This window comes from Odocoileus virginianus, chromosome 31, assembly GCF_023699985.2.
Source record: "Odocoileus virginianus isolate 20LAN1187 ecotype Illinois chromosome 31, Ovbor_1.2, whole genome shotgun sequence".
Lineage (NCBI taxonomy): Eukaryota > Metazoa > Chordata > Mammalia > Artiodactyla > Cervidae > Odocoileus > Odocoileus virginianus.
Window position 1 is genome coordinate 1,836,275 of NC_069704.1, and position 25,318 is coordinate 1,861,592.

A 25,318-nucleotide genomic window follows, 5' to 3' on the forward strand; every position below is an offset into this window, starting at 1 on the left:
TCAGGCCAGAAGTGACAGGCGGTCTATCTCCTGCTGCCCCTTTTCTTGTCCTGACTGAGCCGTGTGTTTTTCTAGGGAGGGGCATCTTTTCTCTCTGTATCTTGAGGCCGAGTGTCTGCTTCCCTCCTGGGTTCTGTCCTTTGAGACGAGTAAGCTGCACCAGCCCAGCAGTGCCAAGTGAGAAGGGGGAAGCCGACGCCCCCCAGAACCTGGCTGTCTCGGGGCCCTCCAGGAAAGTCACGGGCAAGTGTAGCGTGGTTACGGGACACCATGCAGGCCCTCCCTTGCCCACCTTTCCTACTGTGATCTGAGTAGAGCCCCAACTCCAGACGCAGGTCACGGGCGCACACGAGGGCCACCGCTGTCCACCTCCTGGGGCTGCGGGAGTCTGGTCCAGGGCGGGTGGGCTCCGGTAGGAGGCTCGAGTCCATAGAAGACGATGCGTGGAGAGAAGAGAGGACGGCCTGAGGGCCCAGAGCAGACAGCGCTGCACGCACGGTCTCGGCTTCCCTCTTCTGCCTGCATTAGCTGGGACTTCCGGTACCACTTCAGTACAAGCGGCGAAAAGGGGACTTCCCTGCGTTACTCAGGATCTTAGAGGACAAGCGCGTGCTTTCTCACCGTTAATCAGGTCGCTGGCTGTAGGTTTTCATAGGTGTTCTTTATCAAACTGGGGAAGTTTCCCTCTGCTCTTCATTTGCTGAGAGTTTTCATCGTGAATGGATGTCACATTTTGTCAAATGCTTTCTCTGTTCCCCTGGATTCATCGTGTGATGTTTCTCGTTTCGGTTGTTTGACATGATGGGTGACGTGGATTTTTGAACGTTGAACCAGCCTTGCACACCTGGAATGAGTCCCACTTGGTCATGGTGGATGATTTCTCTTATACACTGTTAGTTTTGACTTGCTAATTTTTTGGTAGATTTAATTTAGTTGGATTTGACTTGCTAATTTTGCCGAGGATTTTTGTATCTGTGTCCATCAGCCGTGTTGATCTGTAGTTTTCGTTTCTTGTGATACTGTCTGGTTTTGATACGTGGCTAATGCTGGCCTCATAGGACAAATTAGGAAGGATCCCCTCCACTTCTATTTTCCGGAAGAAACTATAGAGAATTGGCACCTCTTCTTCCTAATGTTCTGTAGAGCTCACCAGTGATACCGTCTGCACCCAGTGCCTTCCCCTTCAGAAAGTTATTCCTTATTGATTTAATTTCTCAAGTAGATATTGGCCTCTTCACAGAGGGTCCTTGAGTGTCCTGTTCTGGAGCAGGCGGTGGCCTCCACACGACTGGGGCATAGCTGTGGGCAGGGGGTGACAGCCAGCCCTCCTGTGGCCGTCGTCTGGAACACACGCTTTACCGAGAGAACCAGGACGGGTTTGAGAACCGGCATCACTGTGTACTTCGCCAAGAAGGGAAGGGTCTGCTCCCCCTGCTTCGGGAGCGTCCGCAGACTCCGGCTGTGCTCGGTGATGGCAGACAGACTGACGCCGCTCTGGCTCTGCTTCCAGGCTCCATGGTCCCCTTTTCCATGCGGATCCTGCACGCCGAGCTCCAGCAGTACCTGGGGAAGCCCCAGGAGGCCCTGGACCGGCTCCACAGGGTGAAGGCCGTCTGCAGCAAGGTAAGCCCCGCTCCGGCTGGGCCGCCTGCCCCCTCCTCCCGCCCTCACACCTCCCTGTTCCCACCCCCATCTCTGCATCCCCCTCCAGGAAGGCAGGTGGCCCAGTTCCTTGTGACCAGGCTACACGCTTCTTGCTGAAGCTGTTCTGGGGGATGGTGGGTGGGTTTTGGCCAAGCTTGTGGCCTGAAACCCTTCTTCCTAGTGCTGTCAGTAAATGAAAAGCAGAAGCGTTTCCTCTCATGTAGAACTGACACCCGTGAACGTGTGCTTGGGCTGCCGGCCGCTTGCGCATCCTGCAGAGGCTCCAAGCACCTGCTTCATGTCTGACAGGCGCTGGAGCCAGATTTAAAGAGAGAACAGCTGAAAATGTTCCAGCATCAAAGCAAATTACACTGCGTCATGGCGACTGTTGTGACAGCTGTCATTCATAATTCTGGCTCTGAAGGCAGATGAGGTTCAGCAGGGCATCCCGAGTTGTTCTCAGTTGTAAAGCAGCTGTGATGTGGCAGGCATTGGGCTGCATCAGCAGGTCAGACTGCTCCACTGAGCGATGGGGCAGAGAGGTGGGGCTCGGGGTCCCCTGGCTCCAGCCCCCGTCCCACCCCCTGCAGGGTAGCTGAGGTGCAGTGCTCATGGCGGCGGGAGGGGGGACGCTTTCAGAGCTGTGAACGTGAGCAGTCAGGGGCGGCGACGTTTGACAGATTTGTAAAGTGGAGTTACTTGTGCCTGCCGAGCCCCTCCAGGCTCCAGCCTCTTGGTGGACGCTTCCGGAGCTCCTGGGTGGTCCTCCGGGTTCCCAGCAGGAAGCGGGGGCTGGTTCACCTTGTCGTTGAAGGTTCACACTCTGACCTGACAGGGAAGAGTGTGGTTTCAAAGTATGACACCCGCTGGGCACGTCCACGGGCCGTGGTTGGAGGGACTTTGGAGCCAGGCAGAATCTTCCTAGCAGGATGACTGGTCCTTGGAGGCCTTGAGCGCCTCGCGTGGGGAGGAGGAGTGTCCCCAGCCGCCTCCAGGCTGTCGTGGGGTCAGATGATGGATGGGGACCAGCGCTTGGCTCCTGGGAGTGCCTGATGCTCCTTCAGTGGTCTGGGGCGGCTCCAGGAAGCCTCTTCTCACTTTGAAAAGCCTCTTTTCCGGAAGTCTGGAAGAGACGGTAGGGCTGGGAAGCTCCCAGGACGCTCCGGGGGAATCCAAGCCCCGCCATGGACTCGGTGGGTCATTAGTGAGGCATCAGGGCCGGCACCCAGGGGTCTGAGGACTGGACACTTCATACGTAAACCCAGTCCTTAGACCGTCCCCACCCGCATCCCGTGAGAGGCCGGCGGTTTTCTCCTGGACAGAACCAACCACCAAGCAAGCGCCTGCCTCCCGGGCCCGGGCCTCCCTCCACTGCTGTCCGTGGTGCTGACGGCACCTACCCGGACGAGTGACCCTGCCCCGCCCAGGACGAGCCCCGCAGCTCTGGTCACGCGGCCCGCCCATGGGGTTGAGGACCGTCCCCCGGGCCCCACTTTGTCCTGAGTCCTCCCGCCTCACCTCCAGCCGCGTCTGCACTTTCAGAGCCACTGTTGCAGCTGCTTCCGGAACGGTGTCCTCTGGCCCGGAGCCCGGGTGGGGCTGACCTGCCCCCACCCTCGCACACTTCCCGAGGACCTTCCAGCCTGGGCGCCCTGGGTGGTTCTGGGAGGCAGAGGCTCATGGCCTCTGACCTGCACCCAGGCCTGCGCCTGGCGGGCCCTTGAGCCGGGAGAGCCAGGCCCCCTCCTCTTCCTCGGTGCCTCCGCCCTCTCTGTGTTCCTGTCCCCACTCTGTGGCCCATCACGACTTCTCTTCCTGGTCAGTAGACGGCTAATAAATAGCTGAAAAGAGTGACCTGGTTTGGGCCAACTAGCTCGTCTTTGCCGCTGTTAGTTTCAAACTGCAGGTGTGTCCTGAGCGGTCACGGTAGGACAGGCCTTGTGTTCACGGCACGTCATCCTCCTCCTGGCATGAGGCACAGACCCTCGAGGCCAAGGAGGCCCAGTGGCCTGTCCCGGGCCAGTGAGAGCCCAGAGCAGCTGCTTTGCTGGCGGTGAGCTTCTCCTCTGGGGTGACCCGCGGAGCAAGGGTGTCTCTGCAGAGCAGGTGCCTGAAGCCCGTCATCACAGAACCGTGAGCTCTCCGCCCATCTCCAGTTAACACGCCTTTATTTTTCTCCCCAGCAAACAGTGTTCGTTGTTAACAGTTTTTTCTCCTCATCCTGCCCTCCATGAGAATCTATCGTTTGCCCAGATCACCAGGACAGCAACTTCCTTTCTTTCGGGGGAAACAGTCACAAAAGAAGTGATTCACGGTCATTAGCCAAAGAGTAAAAACAGTGTAAAGTGATAGATGCTCAGAACTTCGGTGATAGATTAACAAAGGGCCATAAACCTGGGTGTCCTGGAGGAGTGGGACTGACGTTTTTCCACAGAAGTGAATAATCATCCTCATGTGTCCCATACGTGAAGCTTCCAAGACAGAGGGGCGCACCCTCCGCACATCCGAGGTCCTTGGACGCTCTACGGGCGTCGTCAGCCCTAACCCTCCTCAAACCAGAGGCCCCCCCTCTGTCTGCCGCCCGCTCCGTGCGTCCCGAGCGGTGACCACTCGACTCGTGTCCCCGGGAGACGTTCCTCGGCAGAGAAACCTGCTGCTTCCGGGGTGTCTTAGGAGAGCGTCCAGAAGCAGACTCACTCCTGTCATCCTTGCATGTCCCACAGATCCTGGCCAACCTGGAACAGGGCCTGGCGGAGGATGGGACCATGAGCAGCATCGCGCAGGAGAACAGGCAAGGTCAGTGCCGCCCACGGGCCGGCCCAGGCTGCTCCGGGTCTCAGCTTCTGTCCATCTCACTCACCCTCCCGTGCGCGTCTCCTCGCTGCTTTCCTCCCGGAACGAGCCTCTTTTCTAGGAGGTTCTTAGCCCAGAGTTGCCCCTTGGTCCCGGCGGCAGGAGGAAGGTCCTCCCGGGGCCTGAGCTGCCCCGGCCTCCACCCTCCCACCCCGCGTCTCCCCCCGCTCCCCCCCAGCCCTCGGAGCCCGCGAGGCAGCTGGGTTAGGAACCAGTGTTCCACGTAAGAGGGTGGGACACCCAGGCCTCGGGCGGGCAGGCCGCTGTCCCCAGGGCGCCGGTGCTGACGCCCACGTGTGACTGTCCACCAGCCCTCCAGCAGGGAGCCCTGCCCATCTACAGCCCACTAGGGCGGCCCTGCTACACAGTGGCTCACCTCCTGGTCCAGTCCGGATCTGTCCACCCTGAAGCCGGGCAGCCATTGAGAGCGCAGCCCGGGGAATGGGCCGAGCGGCACAGGAAGCCGTGGCCAGGGCAGGGCCGCAGGGACGTGGTGCTCCGCCTGCCTCTGACGGGGACTCCGCCCGCCTCTGATGGGAGACTCCATCCACCTCTGACGGGGGCTCCGTCCGCCTCTGATGGGAGACTCCATCCACCTCTGACGGGGCTCCGCCCACCTCTGGCGGGGGCTCCGCCCACCTCCGACAGGGCAGGGCCCCGGGACGGGGGCTCCGTCCCTCGGCTGGGCTGCTGGCCGCGTCCCCGCACACTCACCCCCCCTCTCCTGCAGCCTCTGTGCAGCTGTGGCGGTCCCGCCTGGGCCGGGTGACGTGCTCCATGGCCAACTGCCTGCTGCTCATGAAGGTACCGTTCCTCGGAGGCGGGGAGCCCTGGGCCCTCGGGGGGGGGGGGGGGGTACGGTGCTTCAGAAGTGCTTTTGCCCCAAATGCAGTTTAATTTGAAATTCTAGATGATTCTTTGGTGTTCTTGCGTTAAAGAGGAGTGACGCATCTTGCGGTCACAGCCTCAGCACACGTGTGCGTCCAGCTGCCACCTTGGGCGAGCCGGTTCGTACAGCAGCGTGAGGCCGTGGTGTCAATGCCGCCCCGCACGCCAGCCACTCCCGGCACCATCAGGCCATGGCTGCCCGACCAGAGTGAACGGCGCTCTCCCTGGAGAGCCCACTGCAGCCCTGAAGGGGTGGCGTGTCTTCACCCGGCAGAGGACAGTCTCCCTGAATGGCCTCCAGCCAACAGCAGCTATGGGCCAGGCTCCTCGGAGCATGCCTGAGCCCAGCGCTGCAGCCGCTCCGAGGCTCCCATCCAGGCCTGGGGGGCCGGGGGCCACTGTGCCCCCAGGAGAGGGCCCTCGCTCTCGTGGACACGGGCACTTACACTGCATGGGGCAGGGGCAGTGGGCGTGGCCGGCTCCCCGTGGGCACCAGGGGGCCCAGTGTGTTCGGATGCGCTTCGCTCCAAGGTGCTGGGCTGGAGCATCTGCACCTGGTTTTCCTGTGGGACTTCCCCGGTCATCCAACATCCCCGTTAGCAAACTAGCAACTCCAGGCCCGGTCTGTGTGAAGACGAAGACGGAGGCAAGTAAAAAAAGAGAAGTGCCTTCGGGGGCTCTACGGAGGCTCAGGAGAAAACTGCCGTCACGGCCTGTGGTCTGTGACCGCGCCCATCAAGACAGTGAGCTGTTAGCATGAGCCGCAGATGGGATGGGGCCGCCTGCCATCCGAGCTCAGGCCCTGGGGGCTGACAGAAGCAGGAAAAGTTGGTCCGGGTGAAATGCTACTTGCTGCTCAGCGGATGGAGGGAGAAAGACCCCTGGGCCAAGTGCACAGCTGGGCCCCCGGGAGCGGGAGGGCTCTCGGGACTGTGGTCACACCCAGACCCCAGAGCTGGGCCCGCTGCGCCGTCCGACCCCTCCTGGCAGGTGCCGTGTCCCCCTGCTCACGAGGTCTGGCTGCCGTGCACACAGAGCGGCATCTCCCGACTCACGCCTGTTCCCACAGGACTACGTGCTGGCCGTGGACGCGTACCATGCGGTCATCCAGTTCCACCCAGAGCAGGAGCCCCAGGTGCTGAGCTGCATCGGCCGCATCTTCCTGCAGGTGCGGGGGGCTGGGGGGCCGGGGACTGCACCCAAGCCAGGTCCTGTAGATCCAAGGAGCGCCGGAAGGGTCACATCAGTTTTCTGTTGCTGTCAGAAGGCGGATTCTTTTTTGGTCCTGGTTTGACTGTACTGAGTGTTGAGCCTCCAGCTTCGATGTCATGGGGAAGCCACTTGCTACACGGCGGTGCAGAGACGGTGACTGAGGCATTGCTCTGTTGCAGTAGAAATGTGTTGAAGTGAGGAGCTGGCCTCCATGTGCTCCTCTCCCGCCCCAGCCCCCAGGGCCCCTCACGCCCTCCTCCCCAGGATGGAGGGCAGAAGCAGGTGGGAGCGTGTTCACTTTGCACCACAGAAACACTCAGGGCCACGCCCCCCAAAACCCCACGCTCCAGGGGAGGGCCCAGCGCTTTGCAGCTGCAGTCGGTCTGGGTTGTGCATGTGCGCGCGTGTGTGTGCATGCATGCGTGTGTCTCTGTGTGTGTGCGTGTGTATGTGTGCACGTGTGTGTGCATGTGTCTCTGCACATGCGTGTGTGTGCACATGTGTGTGTGTGCGTGTCTCTGTGTGTGCATGTGTCTGTGCACATGCGTGTGTGCGCGCATGCATGTGTGTGCGCGCATGCGTGCATGCATGTGTGTGTCTGTGCACATGTGTGTGCGTGTGCATGTCTGCACATGCGTGTGTGCATGCGTGTGTCTGTGTGCACATGTGTGTCTGTGTGTACACATGTGACTGTGTGCACATGCATGTGTGCATGTGTGTCTCTGTGCATGTGTCTGTGTGCACATGCGTGTGTGTGCGCGCGCGCGTGTGTGTGTGTGTGCACGCCCACTGTTCTCAGGAGCACTTGGTATCTGTTTTCTGTCTTCTTAGAAGTAGCTTGCTTTTTCTCTCTCTGTTCTCAGATAATTCTAGAATTATCTGTTGCTGGAAAATGTGAATAACTGACCTCAAAGAGGCCTGAGCCACACTCATGGGGTTTGTGGGAACTTATTAACAGCTTTAGTGTTCCATGTGTGGGAGAGATTTCTTCTCTGTTTCTCAGATCAGCTTGGCAATTTAGAAAGGAAAGAAAGAGCGCACATCTGCTCCATGTGTTCACGTGTATTTGCTTAGAGTTCTGTAAAGCAGTCCTCTTCATAATCATTTCAGCTTCATGTTACCTGTGGTCATTTCTCCTCTTGTATCTGTGATTCTGCTTTACTTATGCTTTCTTTTCCTTGATTAGTTCTTCCACTTATTATCTCATGTTTTTTCTTCAATAACTAGTTTGGGTTTGTTTATTTGCTTACTAGATATATCACAATACTTTTATTATATTGCCTTTTAATTACCTTTTTATAGAATCTAACCACTTACTTTCTGACGCACTAACAGATGTTGACATCCTGCTCGGTCCTAAATGGCTTTTGCTATTTGTTTTTTAATGAAAAATGATAGTTAGTAAGTAGTTACCAAAGTTTTACCCTGCCTGATTCGTAATTATGTCTTCAGTATCCTCACCTGACATTAGGGAACTGTATGCGTGGATGTAGATGTAACATTCATCGCCTGAATTGACTACTTCATTTTGTCAAAGCAGATTGGAGACATAAAAACAGCTGAAAAGTACTTTCAAGACGTAGAGAAAGTAGCACAGAAATTGGATGGACTACAAGGCAAAACCATGGTTTTGATGAACAGGTGTGTATTGTTTTTTCTGTTTTCCAGCTTTACTGAGATTAACTGACAGCACAGTGCAGGTTTGAGGTGTGAACAGTGATGACTTGGTTTCCATACACTGTGAAGTGATCCCCACAAAATAGTGAACACCCATCATCTCATACAGATGTGAAATTAAAGACAGAATGCACTCTCTCAACGTAGAGTGGTGGTGATATTCACGGTGCTGTACACCACACCCCAGTACTCATTCACAACTGGAGGTTTGTCCCTTTGGCCCAGCTTCATCCCATCCCTGCCCTCCTCCCCGGGAACCACAAGCTGAGTCTTTCTCTGTGAGTTTGTTTGGAGTGTCGTTGACCTGAAACACCATTCGTTCCTGTTACACAGCATAGTGACCTGGTCCTTCTCTGGCTTTCGAACTGATCAGCACGACTAGTCTAGGTGTGATCTGTCTGCCCACTAAGATAAGGCTTTATTACGGGCTGCATTCCCCGTGCCCTCCCCGCGAGGTTCCAGTTCCTGGAGCTGCCCCCTCGGTGTCCCCGCCACACACCCGCCTGCATCCCGACTTCTGATCATCCTTCCCGTGTCACTTATTCGCAGAGCTTTCCTTCACCTCGGTCAGAATAACTTCGCGGAAGCGCACAGGTTCTTCACGGAGATCCTGAGGGTGGACCCGTCAAATGCAGTGGTAAGACGCCCCGGGCAGAGGTGGCGCGTCTGCTGGTGTCGGGCACCCTCACAGGCTGGGGGGGGCCCTGGGCCGCCCACACCCCCCGCCCAGCCCTGCCCCCATCCCCTGCCCCCCGCCCCCCAGGCCAACAACAACGCGGCCGTGTGCCTGCTGTACCTGGGCCGCCTCAAGGACTCGCTGCGGCAGCTGGAGGCCATGGCCCAGCGGGACCCGCGGCAGTACCTGCATGAGAGCGTGCTCTTCAACCTGACCACCATGTACGAGCTGGAGTCATCCCGCAGCCTGCAGAAGAAGCAGGCCCTGCTGGAGGCCGTGGCCAGCACGGAGGGCGACTGCTTCAACACACAGTGCCTCAAGCTGGCCTAGCGCCCCTGCGCGCCACCCCCGCCTGCTCCATCAGGCGGGCTGCACACACGGGGTGCGCACAGCGTGGCGGCCGGGCTGTCCCGGGGCCATTCCCAGCAGCCTCAGGGAAGAGCTGCCCACGTAACACACACGGTTCTCGCCCTGAGCCGGAACGTTCTAGAGACTCGTAGAGGTCGGGCACAGAGGGCCCGTTCCCCCCGCCCCAGAGCTGCAGCTCCGCTCTGCTCCCCGGGGCCTTTTCCAGCCTCTGCTGAGCCCCGCGGAGGAGTCTGGTGCGGGGGGAGCGAATCCATTCTTCGTCCTGCGCGTTCCCAGCATGGGGGGCAGGGGCGAGGACACGGGCTCGCGTGTGCAGTGGGGGGTCCTGCTCCAGGTCAGGGGGTGACTGTTCTCAGCTCTGGGGGCCAGGGTCTGCTCTCACGTTCACATGGTCACTCCTGCCTTTACAGTGTCTGACGCACCTGGACTGAAGGACCCTGGCAGGGGCCCTTTAAGTTACCCAGCTCTGCTCATGCATTTAAAACAGAGTTCCCTTAAGATTCTGACATAAACGTGTATTGCATAAAGCAGAGCCAAGCCCTCTTTCTAGTCATTTCCGTGGTAAACACACAAACGCAGCATCTCCTGGGCAGACGGTCTCAACGCAGTTGTTGAAACGGATCAGTTACCCTGTGAAATAGGAGAGACAGGAGAGGCCGCCAAGAGCACCAGCCCAACACCTCCAGAGAGAATGAGGGGCGCCTCCGGCTCACGCAGGGAGGGGACCCCCTCCCCCAGAGCGTCCGCAGCCTCTGGGCTGACACTTGTGATTGACCTGCTTTACACTCTGTTTTCCTTTAAATTTCTAAATCAAATGCATCAAGCAGTGTTGGCCTGCCTCCCGGGATGGGGGGGTCCCAGCCCAGGGGAGACTCACACACCCAGGAAGCTCCCCAAACGCTGCTCCCCCGGAAGCTCCCCAAACCCCAGCATGGCTGTCTGCAGAGATGGCCCTCTACGGAGGTGACCGGGTGGGATGGAGCCCAGGGGTGCGCAGGAGAGGACCCGGTGAGGAGCGAGGCCCAGGGCCCACCCTGCAGCCCTGGCCCCGGCCTCCAGCCCCCAGGCCATGACAGGTCAGCGTCTGTTGCTGAAGCTGTTGTCCGCGGGGCTCGTCAGCTGAGCTGAGACCCCCCACAGCCCTGGGGCCATGCTCCCCACCCCTCGCAGTCAGGGAGCCGGACAGTCCTGAACCTCGTGGGAACACATGCTCACACCTGGCCTGTAGGAGCAGAAAAAAGATGGAGCATTTCTGGAAAATAAACTGGCAACCGAGTCAAAAATATTTATAATAGTGTTTTCATTCATCGCCACATATTCCTGAGAGGCATTCATGCAAGACCATATCATTTAAGAAGTTAATGACCTGGAAAAATCCTCAAATGTATGTTTACATAATACACGATGCATATGTTAATAGAAAAACCTGAAAACTAATGCTTGATGTTAAACTACAGTCACAGGAAGGATGGACTGAAACGCATTTTTATTTTCCCTTTTATGACTGAGCTTACGTTTCTGCATAATGTGTGTGTGTTTTATTTTTATAACCAGTGGAAAAAACTCACCAAAACTGGTAAATGTTTTGCGTTTAAAAACTAAGCAGTAACTTAAAGATGGCAGTGAAAGCGAGCTGGGCTCTGTAGCCGAGTAGTGCACGCAGCGATTCCCGGAGAGGTCTGGGGATACGTGAACGTGGGCATGCCCAAACCTCGAAGAGTCAGGATTAGGATGTGTATACTGTGAAATACTGTGTATTTTAAAAAATAAGAAATATATACTTTGTTGATCGCTAATCTTTCCCATTCTATAGAACGGGAAAGACTAGCGGTCTCTTCAAGAAAATTAGAGATACCAACAGAACATTTCATGCAAGGATGGGCTCAATAAAGGACAGAAATGGTGGGGACCTAACAGAAGCATAAGTTATTAAGAAGAGGTGGCAAGAATACACAGAAGAACTGTACAAAAAAGATCTTCACGACCCAGATAATCACAATGGTGTGATCACTCACCTAGAGCCATACATCCTGGAATGTGAAGTCAAGTGGGCCTTAGAAAGCATCACTACGAACAAAGCTAGTGGGGGTGATGGAATTCCAGTTGAGCTATTTCAAATCCTGAAAGATGATGCTGTGAAAGTGCTGCACTCAATATGCCAGCAATCTGGAAAACTCAGCAGTGGCCACAGGACTGGAAATGTGTGTTTTCATTCCACTCCCAAAGAAAGGCAATCCCAAAGAATACTCAAACTACCGCACAGTTGCACACATCTCACACACTAGCAAAGTAATGCTCAAAGTTCTCCAAGCCAGGCTTCAGCAGTACGTGAACCCAGAACTTCCACATTTCAAGCTGGATTTAGAAAAGGCAGAGGAACGAGAGATCAAATTGCCAACATCTGTTGGATCATCAAAAAAGCAAGAGAGTTCTAGAAAAACATCTGCTTCATTGACTACACTAAAGTCTTTGTGTGGATCACAACAAACTGTGGAAAATTCTTCCAAGAGATGGGAATACCAGGCCACCTGACCTGCCTCCTGAGAAATCTGTATGCAGATCAAGAAGCAACAGTCAGAACCAGACATGGAACAACAGACTGGTTCCAAACCAGGAAAGGAGTACATCAAGGCTGTATATTGTCACCCTGCTTATTTAAGTTATATGCAGAGTACATCATGTGAAATACCAGGCTGGATGAAGCACAAGCTGGAATCAAGATTGCCGGGAGAAATATCAATAATCTCAGATATGCAGGTGACACCACCCTTATGGCATAAAGTGAAGAAGACCTAAAGAGCCTTTTGATGAAAATGAGGAGAGTGAAAAAGCTGGCTTAGAACTCAACTTTAAAAAAACAAAGATCATGGCATCTGGTCCCATCACTTTATGGTAAATAGATGGGGAAACACTGGAAACAGTAACAGACTATTTTCTTGGGCTCCAAAATCACTGCAGTTGGTGACTACAGCCATGAAATTAAAAGATGCTTGCTCCTTGGAAGAAAAGCTATGACCAACCTAGACAGCATATTAAAAAATACAGAAATATTACTTAGCTGACAAAAGTCCCTATAGTCAAAGCTATGGTTTTTCCAGTGGTCATGTATGGATGTGAGAGTTGGACTATCAAAGAAAGCTGATTACCGAAGAATTGATATTTTTAAACTGTGGTGTTGGAGGAGACTCTTGAGAGTCCCTTGGACTGCAAGGAGACCAAACCAGTCCATCCTAAAGGAGATCAATCGTGAATATTCACTGGAAGGACTGATGCTGAAGCTGAAGCTCCAATACTTAGGCCACCTGATAAAAGAACTGACTCATTGGAAAAGACCCTGATGATGGCAAAGATTGAAGGTGGGAGAAGGGGACAACAGAGGATGAGATGGTTGGATGGCATCACCGACTCGATGGACATGGGTTTGGGTGGACTCCGGGAGTTGGAGATGGACAGGGAGGCCTGGCATGCTGCGGTTCATGGGGTCACAGAGCCGGACATGACTGAGCGACTGAACTGAATTGTGCTGGCTAGTTCATCTCATTGAAGGAAATGGCAACCCACTCCAGTGTTCTCACCTGGAGAATCCCAGGGACAGGGGAGCCTGGTGGGCTACAGTCCATGGGGTCGCAAAGAGTTGGACACGACTGAGCAACTGAACAGCAACAAAAACATTGTAGACAACACGTGGTCCCCTTGTCCACCTGCGGAGTCAGCTTCCTGTCTGAGGGGCCCCGGCTCACGGGCCCCACCCCACCACCCTGGGCGGTGGTCTCAGGAGGACCCGGCAGGGCTGTCACCCCCACCCCACGCCACGTGAGGATGCAGCCAGGAGGGGCCTCCCCGGAACCAGCCCGCCACCCCCAGGGCTGCCGCGGACGTTTCAGACCCGGGCAGACGGGGAGCCCTAGCAGACAGGCCGGCGTCTAGCCCTGGAAGGAAGTCGGAGTGTAGAACCTTGGGGGGTGGGGGGACAGCGCATCCTGCATGCTGGCCCTCCAGTAGATGGACACCTGGCGCCCCTCTTCCAAGGCTGTGTGACCCCGGCCCCCTCGGCAGACACGGAAGGCCCCAGCTTTGGGGGACCAGAGCTGTGCAGGGAGCGGTGTGAGGAGCGAGCCCCCAAACCCAGCTATACCAAGTCCCCTCCGTAAGGAGCAGAGGATGAAGCCAGAGGCCGAGGCTCCGGGTCACCTAAGTGCGCTCCTGTGAGCCTCTTCGGCCTGAGCTCCTGGGAGAAGCAACATTGGGGTCCCCGGGGGAGGAGGGAGACCCCCTGGGCTCAGCCTCCTGAGATGTGCCCTCCCCCCTCCGGAGGGTTTCCCTGGTGGCTCAGCTGGTGAAGAATCCGCTTGCAATGAAAGAGCCCCCAGTTAGATTCTTGGGTCAGGAAGATTCCCTGGAGAAGGGATAGGCTTCAGTCTTCTTGGGTTTCGCTGGCGGCTCAGATGGTAAAGAAACCGCCTGCAATGCAGGAGACCATGGTTCGATCCCTGGGTTGAGAAGATCCCCTAGAAGAGGGCATGGCAACCCACTCCAGTATTCTTGCCTGGAGAATCCCCATGGACAGAGGAGCCTGGCGGGCTACGGTTCACGGGGTCACAAAGAGTCAGACACGACTGAGCATCTAAGCACAGCAGCTCCCCTCAGCATCCCCCCGCGAGGAGCCAGGTCTGGAGGAACAGTGACGCTCACGGCCCCAGGTGTGTCTGAGGTCTGTGAGGTTGGGCTCTGCTCCCAAATACGTGCAAATCAGCAAACAACACGGCCTGTGCGGCACCCCCACTGCCCGTGCTCACGTTTCTGCTTAACTTCACCTCCTTACTGTGCTATGCTTACTCGCTCAGTCGTGTCCGACTCTGCGACCCCATGGACTGCAGCACGCTAGGCTTCCCTGTCCATCACCATCACCCAGAGCTTGCTCAAACTCACGTCCGTTAAGTCGGTGATGCCAGCCAACCATCTCATCCTCTGTCGTCCCTGTCTCCTCCTGCCTTCAATCTTTCCCAGCATCAGGGTCTTTTTCAGTGAGTCAGCTCTTCGCATCAGGTGGCCAAAATACTAGAGTTTCAGCTTCAGCATCAGTCCTTCCAATGAATATTCAGGACTGATTTCCTTTAGGATGGACTAGTTTGATCCCCTTGCAGTCCAAGGGCTCTCAAGAGTCTTCTCCAACACCACAGTTCAAAACTATCTATTCTTCAGCGCTCAGCTTTCTTTATGGTCCAACTCTCACATCCACACATGACTACTGGAAAAGCCATAGCTTTGACTAGACAGACCTTTGCAGGCAAAGTGATGTCTCTGGCTTTAATACGCTGTCTAGGTTCACGAGCCACATGCCACCCCCCAAGTGCTGCACACCTTTAAAGGGAGGACACGTCTGTCAAGTAACATGTTGAGACACTCAACAAGCAGTGTTCCTAGGTCCACATGGACAGCTCAGCTCCCAGGCATGTGCTCCTGGGAGCAAATCCATAAACCACCACCCTCTCTCGGACTGACAACGCCCGCAGGAGAAGCCGCCCCTGCTCCAGGTTCCCTCCCCTGAGCCCCGTCTCCGCAAGAAGGAGGGGCAGCGCCCAACCCTGGGGGTTGGCAGTGTTGTCCCCCTAAGTCCAGCATTCACCCACACGGCGAGGCCTGGGTTCCCTCCGTGCCTGGACACACGTCAAGACCAATGTGGAAGTGATGACATATCCATTTCAACATGAAGAGTTTTAATCCAGTTTAAAAGAATACCCAAAGCAAACTGCCCTTCAAATCTGAGGCTAATTCAGGGTTTTTCTATGATTATAACAAATGAGATATAATTGTATCTTAAAATTGTTGGTTAAAAATACAAACGATATACCAATTCTTGTTAAAATTCAAAGGCTTGATTGTAGAAGACATTTACTGTAGCGAGTTAAACCTAGAAATTGCACGTGGAACAGTGCCGACGCAAGAAACAGACATTAACTGTGCACATGCGCGCTCGTCAGACGACGGAGGCAAACGGGGCGACTGGAAGGACGCACAGGCACCAGAATACGAGGCGACTCCAAACCACCAGCAGAGTGCTACGGCAGCTGCTTTATTTTGAAGAAGAAAGTGGCTTAAGCGAGCGCATGGCCCCCAACATGCCAGCTCCCCCCCAGCCCCCCGTGTTTTGGGAGAAAAGTGGGTGACCTCCCACCCATCCTGTCACCCACTGTCACACATCTGCACAGGGCAGGTGTGGCCGCACCCGGCGCCTGTTTAGAGCCCGAGAATCAGGCAGGAAGTGGCTGTATTTGGGGAGATGAAACGCACTGGTCAGAGCTGAAGGCTGGAGCTGGTGGGGGGGGCCACTGACCCCTGACCCCGAATCAGAGAAGTGAATCACCTGCCCAGGTTTCCAGCTGATTGCGCGTGCAACCAGCTCCATAGCTCCATCCATCAAAATGCATTCTGAAGCAGGAGAAAGAGACAGACTCCGTGTTGCGTCACGAGGGGCCGCTAGGCCGTCCGCGCCAGGAACTCCAGGTACTGTGTCCGGGCCTCGAGGTGGTCCGACGGCCGGTTGTACGGCGTCCACACGGGGTCTCCCACGAACAGCCGCATGGCCTTCACGTAGTTCTAGGGCGGCACAGACACGGCGGCGCTGGTTACGCAGCCGTGAGGTCCCGCCCCTGCTGCTCGCCCCCGTCTCACACGCGCGCCTCTGAAAGGCAGGAGGGCCCGCGCTCAGGCGGCCGCGGGGCAGCGCCGGGCCCGCGCTCTCGGTAAACACACCGCCTTGCACGCGGGCCCCTCCCGCCGCACGGTTAGAAACCTGCACCCCTGTCCAGCCAGGGTGCACTTCGGGGGTGTATCCTACAGGGGAACTCTCAGCGGGCCACGACGGCAAATGCGTGAGGCTCTTTATCCCGGCGCCGTTTACACAGCAGAGAACTGGAGACCGCTGGCGGACCCATCTCCAGGGGCCTCCACTCAACGCAGTAAACTAGAGTGTGTCCCAGGGTGGCCAGCAGGCAGCTGCACACAGGCAGAGGCTTTCTATGTGCCGACAGGAAACCATCCCAAAGCCCAGCGAGCAGAAAAGGGGGACGCCACCGCCCCGACCGAAGCCCGCCGCCTCCTGTGCATGACACGCTTGCCTGCCAAGCCAAGTCTTCTTGGAGAGTCCAAGAAGACTTTTGAGGACCTGATCGCAGCCAGCTTCAGGGAGAGACGCTGGGGCCAGGAGTGGGGCGACCTTCCCCCACACGTCCTCTCCAAGTCCTGAGCTTTAAGCCGAGCACACCCGTTTTCTATTCTAGAACCACCCCTGAGTCTCAGGTCAGTCCCAAGCCCACGGAGGGAGCTCCAGACCACCCTTCTCCTGCTTCTGTGGCCGTGTCCACGGCTCCAGCGCCCGACGGCTGAGGCCCAACGGACGTGCTCTCGAATGATGAAGGAGCAGGGACCCCTGGAGGGGCGCCTCCCGTTGGCCTGGGCACGTGCCCGAGGGTGCAGGCTCCCGTGTGCCCCTGCAGACCCCGGCCCCCGCGAACCCCTGGCGGCTCGCTGAGGCAGCATCCTCGCCTAGTGCTGCCGGGGCTGAGCCTCCGACAGGCGCGCAGAGCAGACTCCAGCAGAGCGGCCGCGAGCCCACCTTCTCATCCAGCGTGAAGCGGTGGTAGATGCCGGCAGGCAGGGTGATCATGTCCCCCTTCTCCATGGAGATCCGGATCCACCGGTCCTCCTGGTCCCGCACGTCAAAGTACCCGCTGCCGTCCAAGATGTAGCGGATCTCCTCGTCCAGGTGTAAGTGTTCCTCAAAGAACATCTTGATCTGGGATGGGGGGAGCTCTGTGAGTTGGGGGCCCCCTGGGGTGAGGTGGCTGGAACCACCCCTGCCCCAGCGTGGACCACCCGGCCTGCTCCCATGAGATGCGAAGGCACATGGTCACCCCTGCAGGGCAGGAGCAGCGTGTGCATCTGCGGAAGGCGCTCAGTAAAGCCTCCCGCTCACCCCAACCTGGCCTGTGTCTTTCGGGGCTCTATCCTCTAACGTTTCATGATAAAAATGCTCGAATGTGCACAAATGTCGGAAGCATTCTCCAGTAAACACCCATGCAACCGTCACCTCTAACTGGTCTTCTGACGATTCCCCACCTCTGGCCTCCTGCCCCGGGGGGGTTTCAAAGCTCTCCTCACGTAGTGCTTCCACCCTTCTGAACAATCCACAGATGTTTGGAAAATCCCCATTTCCAGTGAGAACAGCAGCCTCTCGGGCGAAAAGGCCGTGGGGACAGGTCCCCGCCCTGCTGGGCACACAGCCCCTGGGGGGTGGGCACGGCTGGATACGCACGGACCCGCAGCCCGTCTAGGAATCTGCCCCGAAGATACACCTCCAACAGCACAGAAAGACATGCCCGCGCCGCTCCCTGCCGGGGTGTTTGCCACTGAGGGACGCTGGAGACGCCCGGAAGGCCGGGGCAGAGCGCGGTGGCAGAGCCAACGCGCACGCGGGCTCCGACAGCAGGGCGCGGCACGGCGCGGGCAGCCACGGGGAGCCGAGGGGCCTTCGGGTGGTCTTCATTTTAGAGCCTGGCTATGGCAGCCCACTCCAGGACTCCTGCCTGGACTCCAAGCACAGAGGAGCCTGGTGGGCTACAGTCCGTGGGATCGCAGAGAGTCGGACACGACTGTGCACTCACCTTCACTTTTTCCCCTTTAGTTCTTACAGAGTCATAAGTAAAAACAAAACAAGCTTGGGGATGGGGGAAGGGGGGACCTTAAATCTGGAATCAAGCCACATGCTCACAACCACAGGAGGAAGAGAAAACTCACCTAAGTGCTTTTGAACACAGTACTCTGACTATATCCTCAGTGAGACAGGACCGCGACTCGCCTGGAACTCCACGGACAGGCCTGCTGATCCTAACGGTGTGGACGCAGCCACCACCGGGAACCGTGGTGTGTGTGGGAGGAGAGAGACCCGAGGATGGGCCGAGGGAGCCCCGAGGGGCATGAACACCCTGAGCCAGGAAGCACGGAGGGGCCGGGAACACGGCAGGGACGCGGCAGGACCGCGGAGAGGGCCTGCCCCACGCCCCTCCCCGCCGAGTCTGGACCAATCTGAACGTCAAGGTGGATAGCGGCGGGCATGGACACGGGCCCACGAGGAAACCGAGAATCCGCACACCTGTACCGAGGGGCGTCGACAGGAGAGAGCCAGGCCAAGTCAGTACAGGAAGATGAGGGCTGGAGGGACGCGGTGACGGGCTCAGGGCAGAGTCAGCGAGATCCACCGAGTCCGAGCTTGACGCCGAGCAGAACATTCACAGGCAGAAAGTGACTCCCCACAGACGTCTTCCTTAGAGCGGGGCGAGTCGGCCGGCCACAGCGCGGAGCCGGCTGGGCACCAGTTTAGCCAAGTTTCGCATCCTGGGCTCTGGGACCCCCACCCCTCCCCGGGCACAGGCCTCCGGGTGGGGTGCCCTGAGCAGGCACAGCGCCCCTTCCGCAGGATTCCTGCCCAAAATGTGTTAACCTAAGACAACCGTGAGGTCACCAGATAGCACAGAAGTGTGCTTTACAAGAACAAGAGATAAGCTGGTATTAGGGATGGTATTTTATTTCAGGCGAGAAGCCGTTCTAGAAGGTGGTAATGATAAGAATAATCTAACAGCCAGGATTTACAATAGTCAAGCCCCTTCTATGGAAAGAAGGGCGCTGGTGAGAAGACAGGAAGTCAAAAATTCCAAGTAAGAACATGTAATTTCAATCTAAGAGGATATCAGGACTTGCAGGCACTCAGTGAGAAATTTCGTCCTTTTGTAAGGTGTTATAACGTCTGTACTCCAAGCAGCAAGAATCGTCTGGGACAGAACAGAGTAAAGAGATAAACCCCACAGAAAACATCTGTGTTTTAGCAATCTGGGTGTTACTGCCCCACTCCCATTCTTAGGGCAAGGTGCTAACACACAGAAGACACCCAAGCTAGCGAGGGACAGTGTGGGTGGAGGCAGCCTTCCTGGTGGTCGGTAAAGACTCTGCACCAGGAGGACTGGGTTCTGGGCCTGGCTTTACCAACACAACCCGGGGAAGAAGAGGTCCTCACCCCCTCCAGGTGTCCACAGGTAAGAAAAAGAGGCTACACTGAGTGGCTTAAGGCCGTAGCCTCATAGTTTGTAGCTCAGCATGATGGAAACAGCAAGTCTTGGGAGCGACACAGCTGGCAAAGCTCATCAAGACAGAAAAAATTCGGAAACTACTGCTGTTGTCACGGCCGTTTCTAAAGGAGTCACCTTATTCCCGAAAAAGCAAAGACAACGATTTCAAAAACAAGGCTGTCCTTGAACTTGAACACATTCAGCCTCATTACAAACTCTGCACGTCTGCTTTCTCACTTGGCCAAAGATGAGTGAGTTTCTCTAGTAACAGACACCTGGGAACCAACACAAAACCAAGAATTTTAAAAAAACACACTGACTCCACTTCCATATAAGATGGGGCAACAGAAACTGGATCTCCCCTCCCACCTCCAATAATCAAAGCAAAGACAATATACAAACTGATAGTTTGCAAAACACCAGACACCAGGAGAGGGAAGAAAGTGGCCGGGGAGGCAGAAAGCCAGTGAGGTGAGCCCCACACTTGCGAGCTCTCGGGCTGTGGCGCTGGGAGGGGGGACCCAGGCGGAGCACCCTGAGCTGAAGAGCAGGACTGAGAACCTGGGGAGCTGGCGTGCAGGACACAGTGCCCTAGGAGAGAGACCCCACAGGGGAGCCCCGAGGCCTGCAGAGGGCCTCCCCCGAGGGCTCCCCGCCCCGTCTGTGCACGCGGAGGGAAAGGAGCTGCAGCTGGAAAAGAGGCACTGGGACCCTCGGGGTCCGAAGGAACAGCCCCCGGCCCAGCCGGCCTGGGAGCAGAGCCCGTCCCGCCAGTCAGACCGGAAAAACCTCACCATCCCAGGGGCTTTGTGTGGCGTACCAGAGCGGCCTGGGGGCTACAGCCCGTGGGATCGCAGGAGAGCCGGCCTGACGGCTAAACAACACCCAACACCACTCAAGCATCCAGTTGTTTCCGATAAGCTTGCATGCACTCCAGAAGAAAACTGAAGAACATTTCTACTGGTACAAAAGTACCCGGCATCCAGGAGAATAAATCACAGTGTCTGGCCTCCAGTCAATAATTACCAAGCACGCAAAGAACAAAACATGACCTTTAGACACTGAGACAAGGCTTTGATCCCTGGGTCGGGAAGATCCCCTGGAGGAGGAAATGGGAATCCACTCCAGTGTTCTTGTCCGGGAAGTCGCATGGACAGAGGAGCCTGGTGGGCTACAGTCCATGGGGTCACAAGAGTCGGACCCCGGACTTAGCGACTAAACAAACAAAAACACCACATGGCTTCACTGGTTAATCTGCCAAACATTTAAGAAAAAAGTAAAAGCATTCTAGACATACTCTTCCAAAAAACTGAAAAGGATGGAATACTTTTCAGCTTATTCTAAGGCCAGTATTCCTCTCATATAAACCAAAATGAAAGACATTTAAAAATAAGGAAAGGCTTGCATTTATTAATGTGTGTGTGTGTGTGTGTGTTAGTTGCTTAGTCATGTCTGACTGTTTGCAATCCCACAGACTGCAGCCTACCAGGCCCCTCCGTCCATGGGATTCTCCAGGCAAGAACACTGGCATGGGTTGCCATTTCCTTCCCCAAAAGGAACTATAGAAAGAAAGGAAGTGAAGTCGCTCAATCATGTCCGACTCTTTGCAACCCCGTGGACTATAGTCTACCAGGCACCTCCATCCATGGAATTTCCAGGCAAGAGTACTGGAGTGGGTTGCCATTGCCTTCTCCTGCATTTATTAATAGGCAATAATTAATAATTCCCCTTTTCAAATAATTTACAGTTCCCTTACCTTTTCCTCATAATTCGGTAGTTGGTCTTTGCATATGGTGATGATGTCCATCCAGGAGTAGTTTCTCTCTTTTCGGATCTTCTCTAATTCTGGATCGTTCTCATATTTGTCTGCATCCAGCTAAAAGAGTTTAAACAAGCAACAAACAGGAGGTCACATGAACACACAGAAACACCAAACAGTCTCTTTCTGGATCTCCAGTATGATTATACTCCGAATTCATTACCTAGTCCTGTGTCCACATTCTGGATCTCCGGAATAATCATATTCCACATCTACTGTATTAATATCATCTGGTCCTTTGTCAATCCTAAACTCACCTTTCTTCCCCTCCTTTCCCAATTTCTTGTCATGTTTTTCCCACTTTCCCTAAAGGCTAAAAACTGCAGTTGTGTGGAATTCCCGCCTGCCTTCTCTCCAACAGCCCTTCCAGGGAGATTCCATTGAAACGCCACGCTTCCAGTCCCAGCACCAGGAGTCCGGGGAAGCTCCGATGGCCTGACGCCTGTAACGGGCACCTCCCCGCCACCACCATGTGCTGTCCCCTCTGCAAGCCTGCCTGACCTTTGTGTCTACGGCACCTCTATGGTGACTTCGTTTCCCCGAGCCGAAACACCTGAAGCCCTCTGAGCCCACAGATAAAACCCAGGCTCCTCAGGCAGACAAGGGGCTTTCTACCGGCTGGCCCCAGCTGCTTTTTCTTTCTTTCCTTAAAATTTTACTCATGCGTTTCTGGCTGTGCCCGGTCTTCACTGCTGTGTGCAGGCTTCGTGGAGCTGCAGCGAGCCGGGACGTGGGCCTAGGCGTCGCAGTTCCCCGACTACAGAGCACCGGCTCGACAGGTGTGGCGTCCTTGCCCCAGACACGTGAGAGCTTCCCAACCAACCTGCGTCTCCAGTGTCAGCAGGCGGTCTCTACCTCTGAGCCACCAAGGAAGCCGGAGACGTGAATTTCTACATGACCACTCCCCACATGAGCAGACCCACACAGCGCACGTGTGCCCCACACCGTGTACCTTCACATCGCCCGTGAGAGCTTCCCACGCCCTACGGCGTCACCGATACACAACAGGCAAACATGCGCAGCTACCGTCCTGCTCAAGATTAAGTCATCATAAAGGACAAACAGGCCCAGGGCACTGGCGGGCGCAGTAAAGAAGTCTACCCGGGGCCTCCCTGGGGGCTCAGAGGGTAAAGCGTCTGCCTGCAGTGTGGGAAACGCAGGTTCGATTCCTGGGTCGGGAAGACCCCTGGAGAAGGAAATAGCAACCCACTCCAGTACCCTTGCCGGGAAAATCCCACGGATGGAGAAGCCTGGTAGGCTGCAGTCCACGGGCTTGCAAAGAGTGGGACACGACTGAGCAACTTCACTTTCACTTTCAAACGAGTCTACAGGCGACTCCCTGGAAAAGACCCCGATGCTGGGAAAGATTGAAGGCGGGAGAAGGGGACGACAGAGGATGAGACGGTTGGATGGCATCACTGACTCGATGGGTAAACTCCGGGAGTTGGTGATGGACAGGGAGGCCTGGCGTGCTGCAGTTCATGGGGTCCCAAAGGGTCAGACACGACTGAGCAACTATACAACAAGTTTAATTCTAACAGTCCTGGGTCCTCCCATCCACAGAACTGGGAGGTAGGCGGCGCCCCACTCCATCTGGCGGAGGAGCTGAAAACACAGTCTTACTTTATCCCTGGCCAGTGTCCACTCCGCCTCCAAAACTGTCCCGTGGACAGCGAGACCAAAGATCAGGAGTCTGAACAGACGGCGCCTCCCGTCGAGCCGCGCCCCCCACCCCAGGGAGACGCACAGGGACCCCCAACCGCCCTCCGGCCTCCCCGCCCGGCCCTCGAGGGCAGGCCCGCGCCCACCCGGTCCCGGCCTCCCACTGAGGCGGCGGGGACCCGCGGACCCCGGGCCCCCCTCTCACTCCGACCCCTCCGCCCTCCCCCCCGACCCCCGCCCCCCTGACCCCCGATCCCCGCCCCCCGACCCCCGACCCCCGCCCGACCCGGATCCCCTGCACCGAGCGCGCGGCGCGCCCCGCCGTGGAGGCCCGGAGGCCGGCCAGGCCCGCGCCGAGCGTGCGCACTGAGCCCGGGCCCCCGGGCTCCGCAGCCCCTCTGGCCGGAAGGCGGGGCGCGCGGGGGGCCGGAGGGGCGCCTGTGCCGCCGCGCGGGCCCCGCGTACCTTCCAGTAAAGGACCCCGAGCCGGCGCAGCTGCTCCAGGCCAACAGGGCGCGCGGGCTCGGCGCGGTGCGGCCGCCGCGGGTCGTCGGCCGCCTCATCCATGTACCAGGCCTGCACCATGGCCGGGAACTGAGCGCGGGGCCGGGAACTGAGCGCGGGACTTGGGCGGGAGTGTGCAGGGGTGACCCGGGGCCTGCACCTGGACGCAGGCGGGCGCCCCTCCTCCCCCCCTCCTCCCCGCCCTCCTCCTCCCCTCCTCCCCTCCTCCCCGCCCTCCACCTCCCCTCCTCCCCGCCCTCCTCCTCCTCCCCGCTCTCCTCCCCTCCTCCCCCCACCCCTCCCCGCCCTCCTCCCCCCTCCTCCCCCGCTCCTCCCCTCGCCCCTCCCCCGCTCCTCCCCTCGCCCCTCCCCACACCCCTAACCCCTCCTTCCCCTCCTCCCTCCTTTCCTCTCCCCGGGAGGGCGGGCGGGGCACGCCTGGAAGCCCGGGCGGAGCGCCTCCTTCCCGCCGGCGGGCAGGCTCAGGGCGCGAAGCGGTGTCCCTGAAGAAAAGCTCCGGGGCTCAAAATAGCCTGGAGTTAAAACTCCCCTCTAGGTCCTCCCCACCATTCTATCAGTTCAGTTCAGTTCAGTGGCTCAGTCATGTCTGCCTCTGTGTCCTCATGGACCGCAGCACACCAGGCCTCCCTGTCCATCACCTACTCCCAGAGCTTGCTCAGACTCATGTCCACTGAGTCAGTCATCTCGTCCTCTGTCGTCCCCTTCTCCTGCCCTCGATCTTTCCCATCATCAGGGTCTTTTCCAATGAGCCAGCTCTTCACATCAGGTGGCCAAAGTATTGGAGTTTCAGCTTCAGCATCAGTCCTTCCAGTGAACACCCAGGACTGATCTCCTTTAGGATAGATTGGTTGTATCACCTTGCAGTCCAAGGGAGTCTCAAGAGTCTTCTCCAACACCACAGTTCAAAATCATCGATTCTTTGGCACTCAACTTTCAAGAATTTTCTCCCCTAAAGAAAGGAATGGACATTAAGATTGATTACGTTCAGCTCCCAGCCAATCCCAGTTTCCAGCATGTCTCAGGAATTTCTTGCCCCAGTTGTTGAAAGTTAACTAATCAAAAATAATCTTGAGGAAAAATAGACCCCCTCAAAACGCTGTATCTCCGCACATATGTTTCTGTATATACCTACTCTCTTCTTGACTTGACGCAGCAGCCCACTCATCTGACTGCTGCCCCTTCTCAGCTCATTAAAGGTGATCTGTTCCTGTAAAGTGCAGGTCTCCTTCTTTCTCCAAACCTCGCCTTCTCTAACTCCCTTACCCTACATTTTTTGGTGCCGAAACCCGGGCGGTTGAGGTTCCTTCTCCATCTCGTTCTCCACGGCCAGCTCTTCGGAGCGTGGAAACCTGCCAAGCCCGCTTTCCCCGCCTGGGCTTTCAATACCTCCTCGGGAAGATGCCCTGTGCCTTCGTGAGCGGTACAAGCCCTGGGTAAGGGCTTTATTGGTTTTCCACGAACCCCAAGGAATATCGGCCTCTTTCTCTCTCCTCCTCTTTTCTCTACACTCTCTTTTTTGCAAGACTGACCAACTCCAGGACAGAGGCCTTTTGCCATTCGACCTCCCTCCATCCACCACGAATTCTCGCCTGACCCAGTAGCCCAGGGAAGCTCGAATGGTACTCTAGGGCGCATAGACTATCGTCCTTTCTGCATTCCCAGGGAACCCTCCGGCCCAAAGGCCCTCTGGGGAGGTACTTGGGGGACACCCCTCCCTCCTTAAGAGTCTCTCTCTTTCTCCGTTTGCCCAGTCAAAAGATTAGGTGACGACCTTTTCTCTCAGCCGGACAGTCATTAGCCATTTGCTATGGGGTCAAGCCAATCCGGAGAAGGCAATGGAACCCCACTCCAGTACTCTTGCCTGGAAAATCC

At 56.7% G+C, this 25,318-nt stretch overlaps 2 protein-coding genes across 5 annotated transcripts in view; one reads left to right on the forward strand and one right to left on the reverse strand.

Moving 5' to 3' along the window:
- The window catches only part of TRAPPC12 (trafficking protein particle complex subunit 12), a 37,239-nt gene extending 26,637 nt beyond the window's left edge, over positions 1–10,602 (forward strand). For both annotated transcript variants that reach the window (XM_070459166.1, XM_070459167.1), the window contains exons 6-12: positions 1,511–1,623; positions 4,368–4,440; positions 5,228–5,301; positions 6,455–6,553; positions 8,138–8,238; positions 8,824–8,911; positions 9,038–10,602. In XM_070459166.1, the coding sequence (XP_070315267.1) occupies positions 1,511–1,623; positions 4,368–4,440; positions 5,228–5,301; positions 6,455–6,553; positions 8,138–8,238; positions 8,824–8,911; positions 9,038–9,280 (791 nt within the window). In that variant the 3' untranslated portion in view covers positions 9,281–10,602. The remainder of the gene's footprint in view (positions 1–1,510; positions 1,624–4,367; positions 4,441–5,227; positions 5,302–6,454; positions 6,554–8,137; positions 8,239–8,823; positions 8,912–9,037) is intronic.
- Positions 10,603–15,371: 4,769 nt separating this feature from the next.
- Positions 15,372–23,601, reverse strand: ADI1 (acireductone dioxygenase 1). Of its 3 annotated transcripts, none has more exons than XM_070459169.1 (4): positions 23,387–23,601; positions 21,197–21,316; positions 16,935–17,114; positions 15,372–15,916 (listed from the first exon to the last, which is right to left on the reverse strand). In XM_070459169.1, the coding sequence occupies exons 1-4, from the start codon at positions 23,504–23,506 to the stop codon at positions 15,797–15,799; spliced, it is 540 nt and encodes a 179-aa protein (XP_070315270.1). In that variant the 5' UTR covers positions 23,507–23,601; the 3' UTR covers positions 15,372–15,796. The 3 variants fall into 3 exon arrangements, with proteins under 3 accessions (XP_070315270.1, XP_070315271.1, XP_070315269.1); XM_070459170.1 differs by lacking the exon at positions 23,387–23,601 and adding an exon at positions 22,683–22,757; XM_070459168.1 differs by lacking the exon at positions 23,387–23,601 and adding an exon at positions 22,478–22,676.
- Between the last annotated feature and the right edge of the window lie 1,717 nt (positions 23,602–25,318).

Coding starts and splice junctions, on each gene's coding strand:
- ADI1 (XM_070459168.1), bottom strand. CDS start 22,675: ATGCCATCCAACCGTCTCATCCTCTGTCGTCCCCTTCTCCCGCCTTCA. Junction 21,317..22,477: donor GTGGGATTTTCCCGGCAAGG/GTACTGGAGTGG, acceptor AAACTCTTTTAG/CTGGATGCAGACAAATATGA. Junction 15,917..16,934: donor GCTTCACGCTGGATGAGAAG/GTGGGCTCGCGG, acceptor GTGCCGCCCTAG/AACTACGTGAAGGCCATGCG.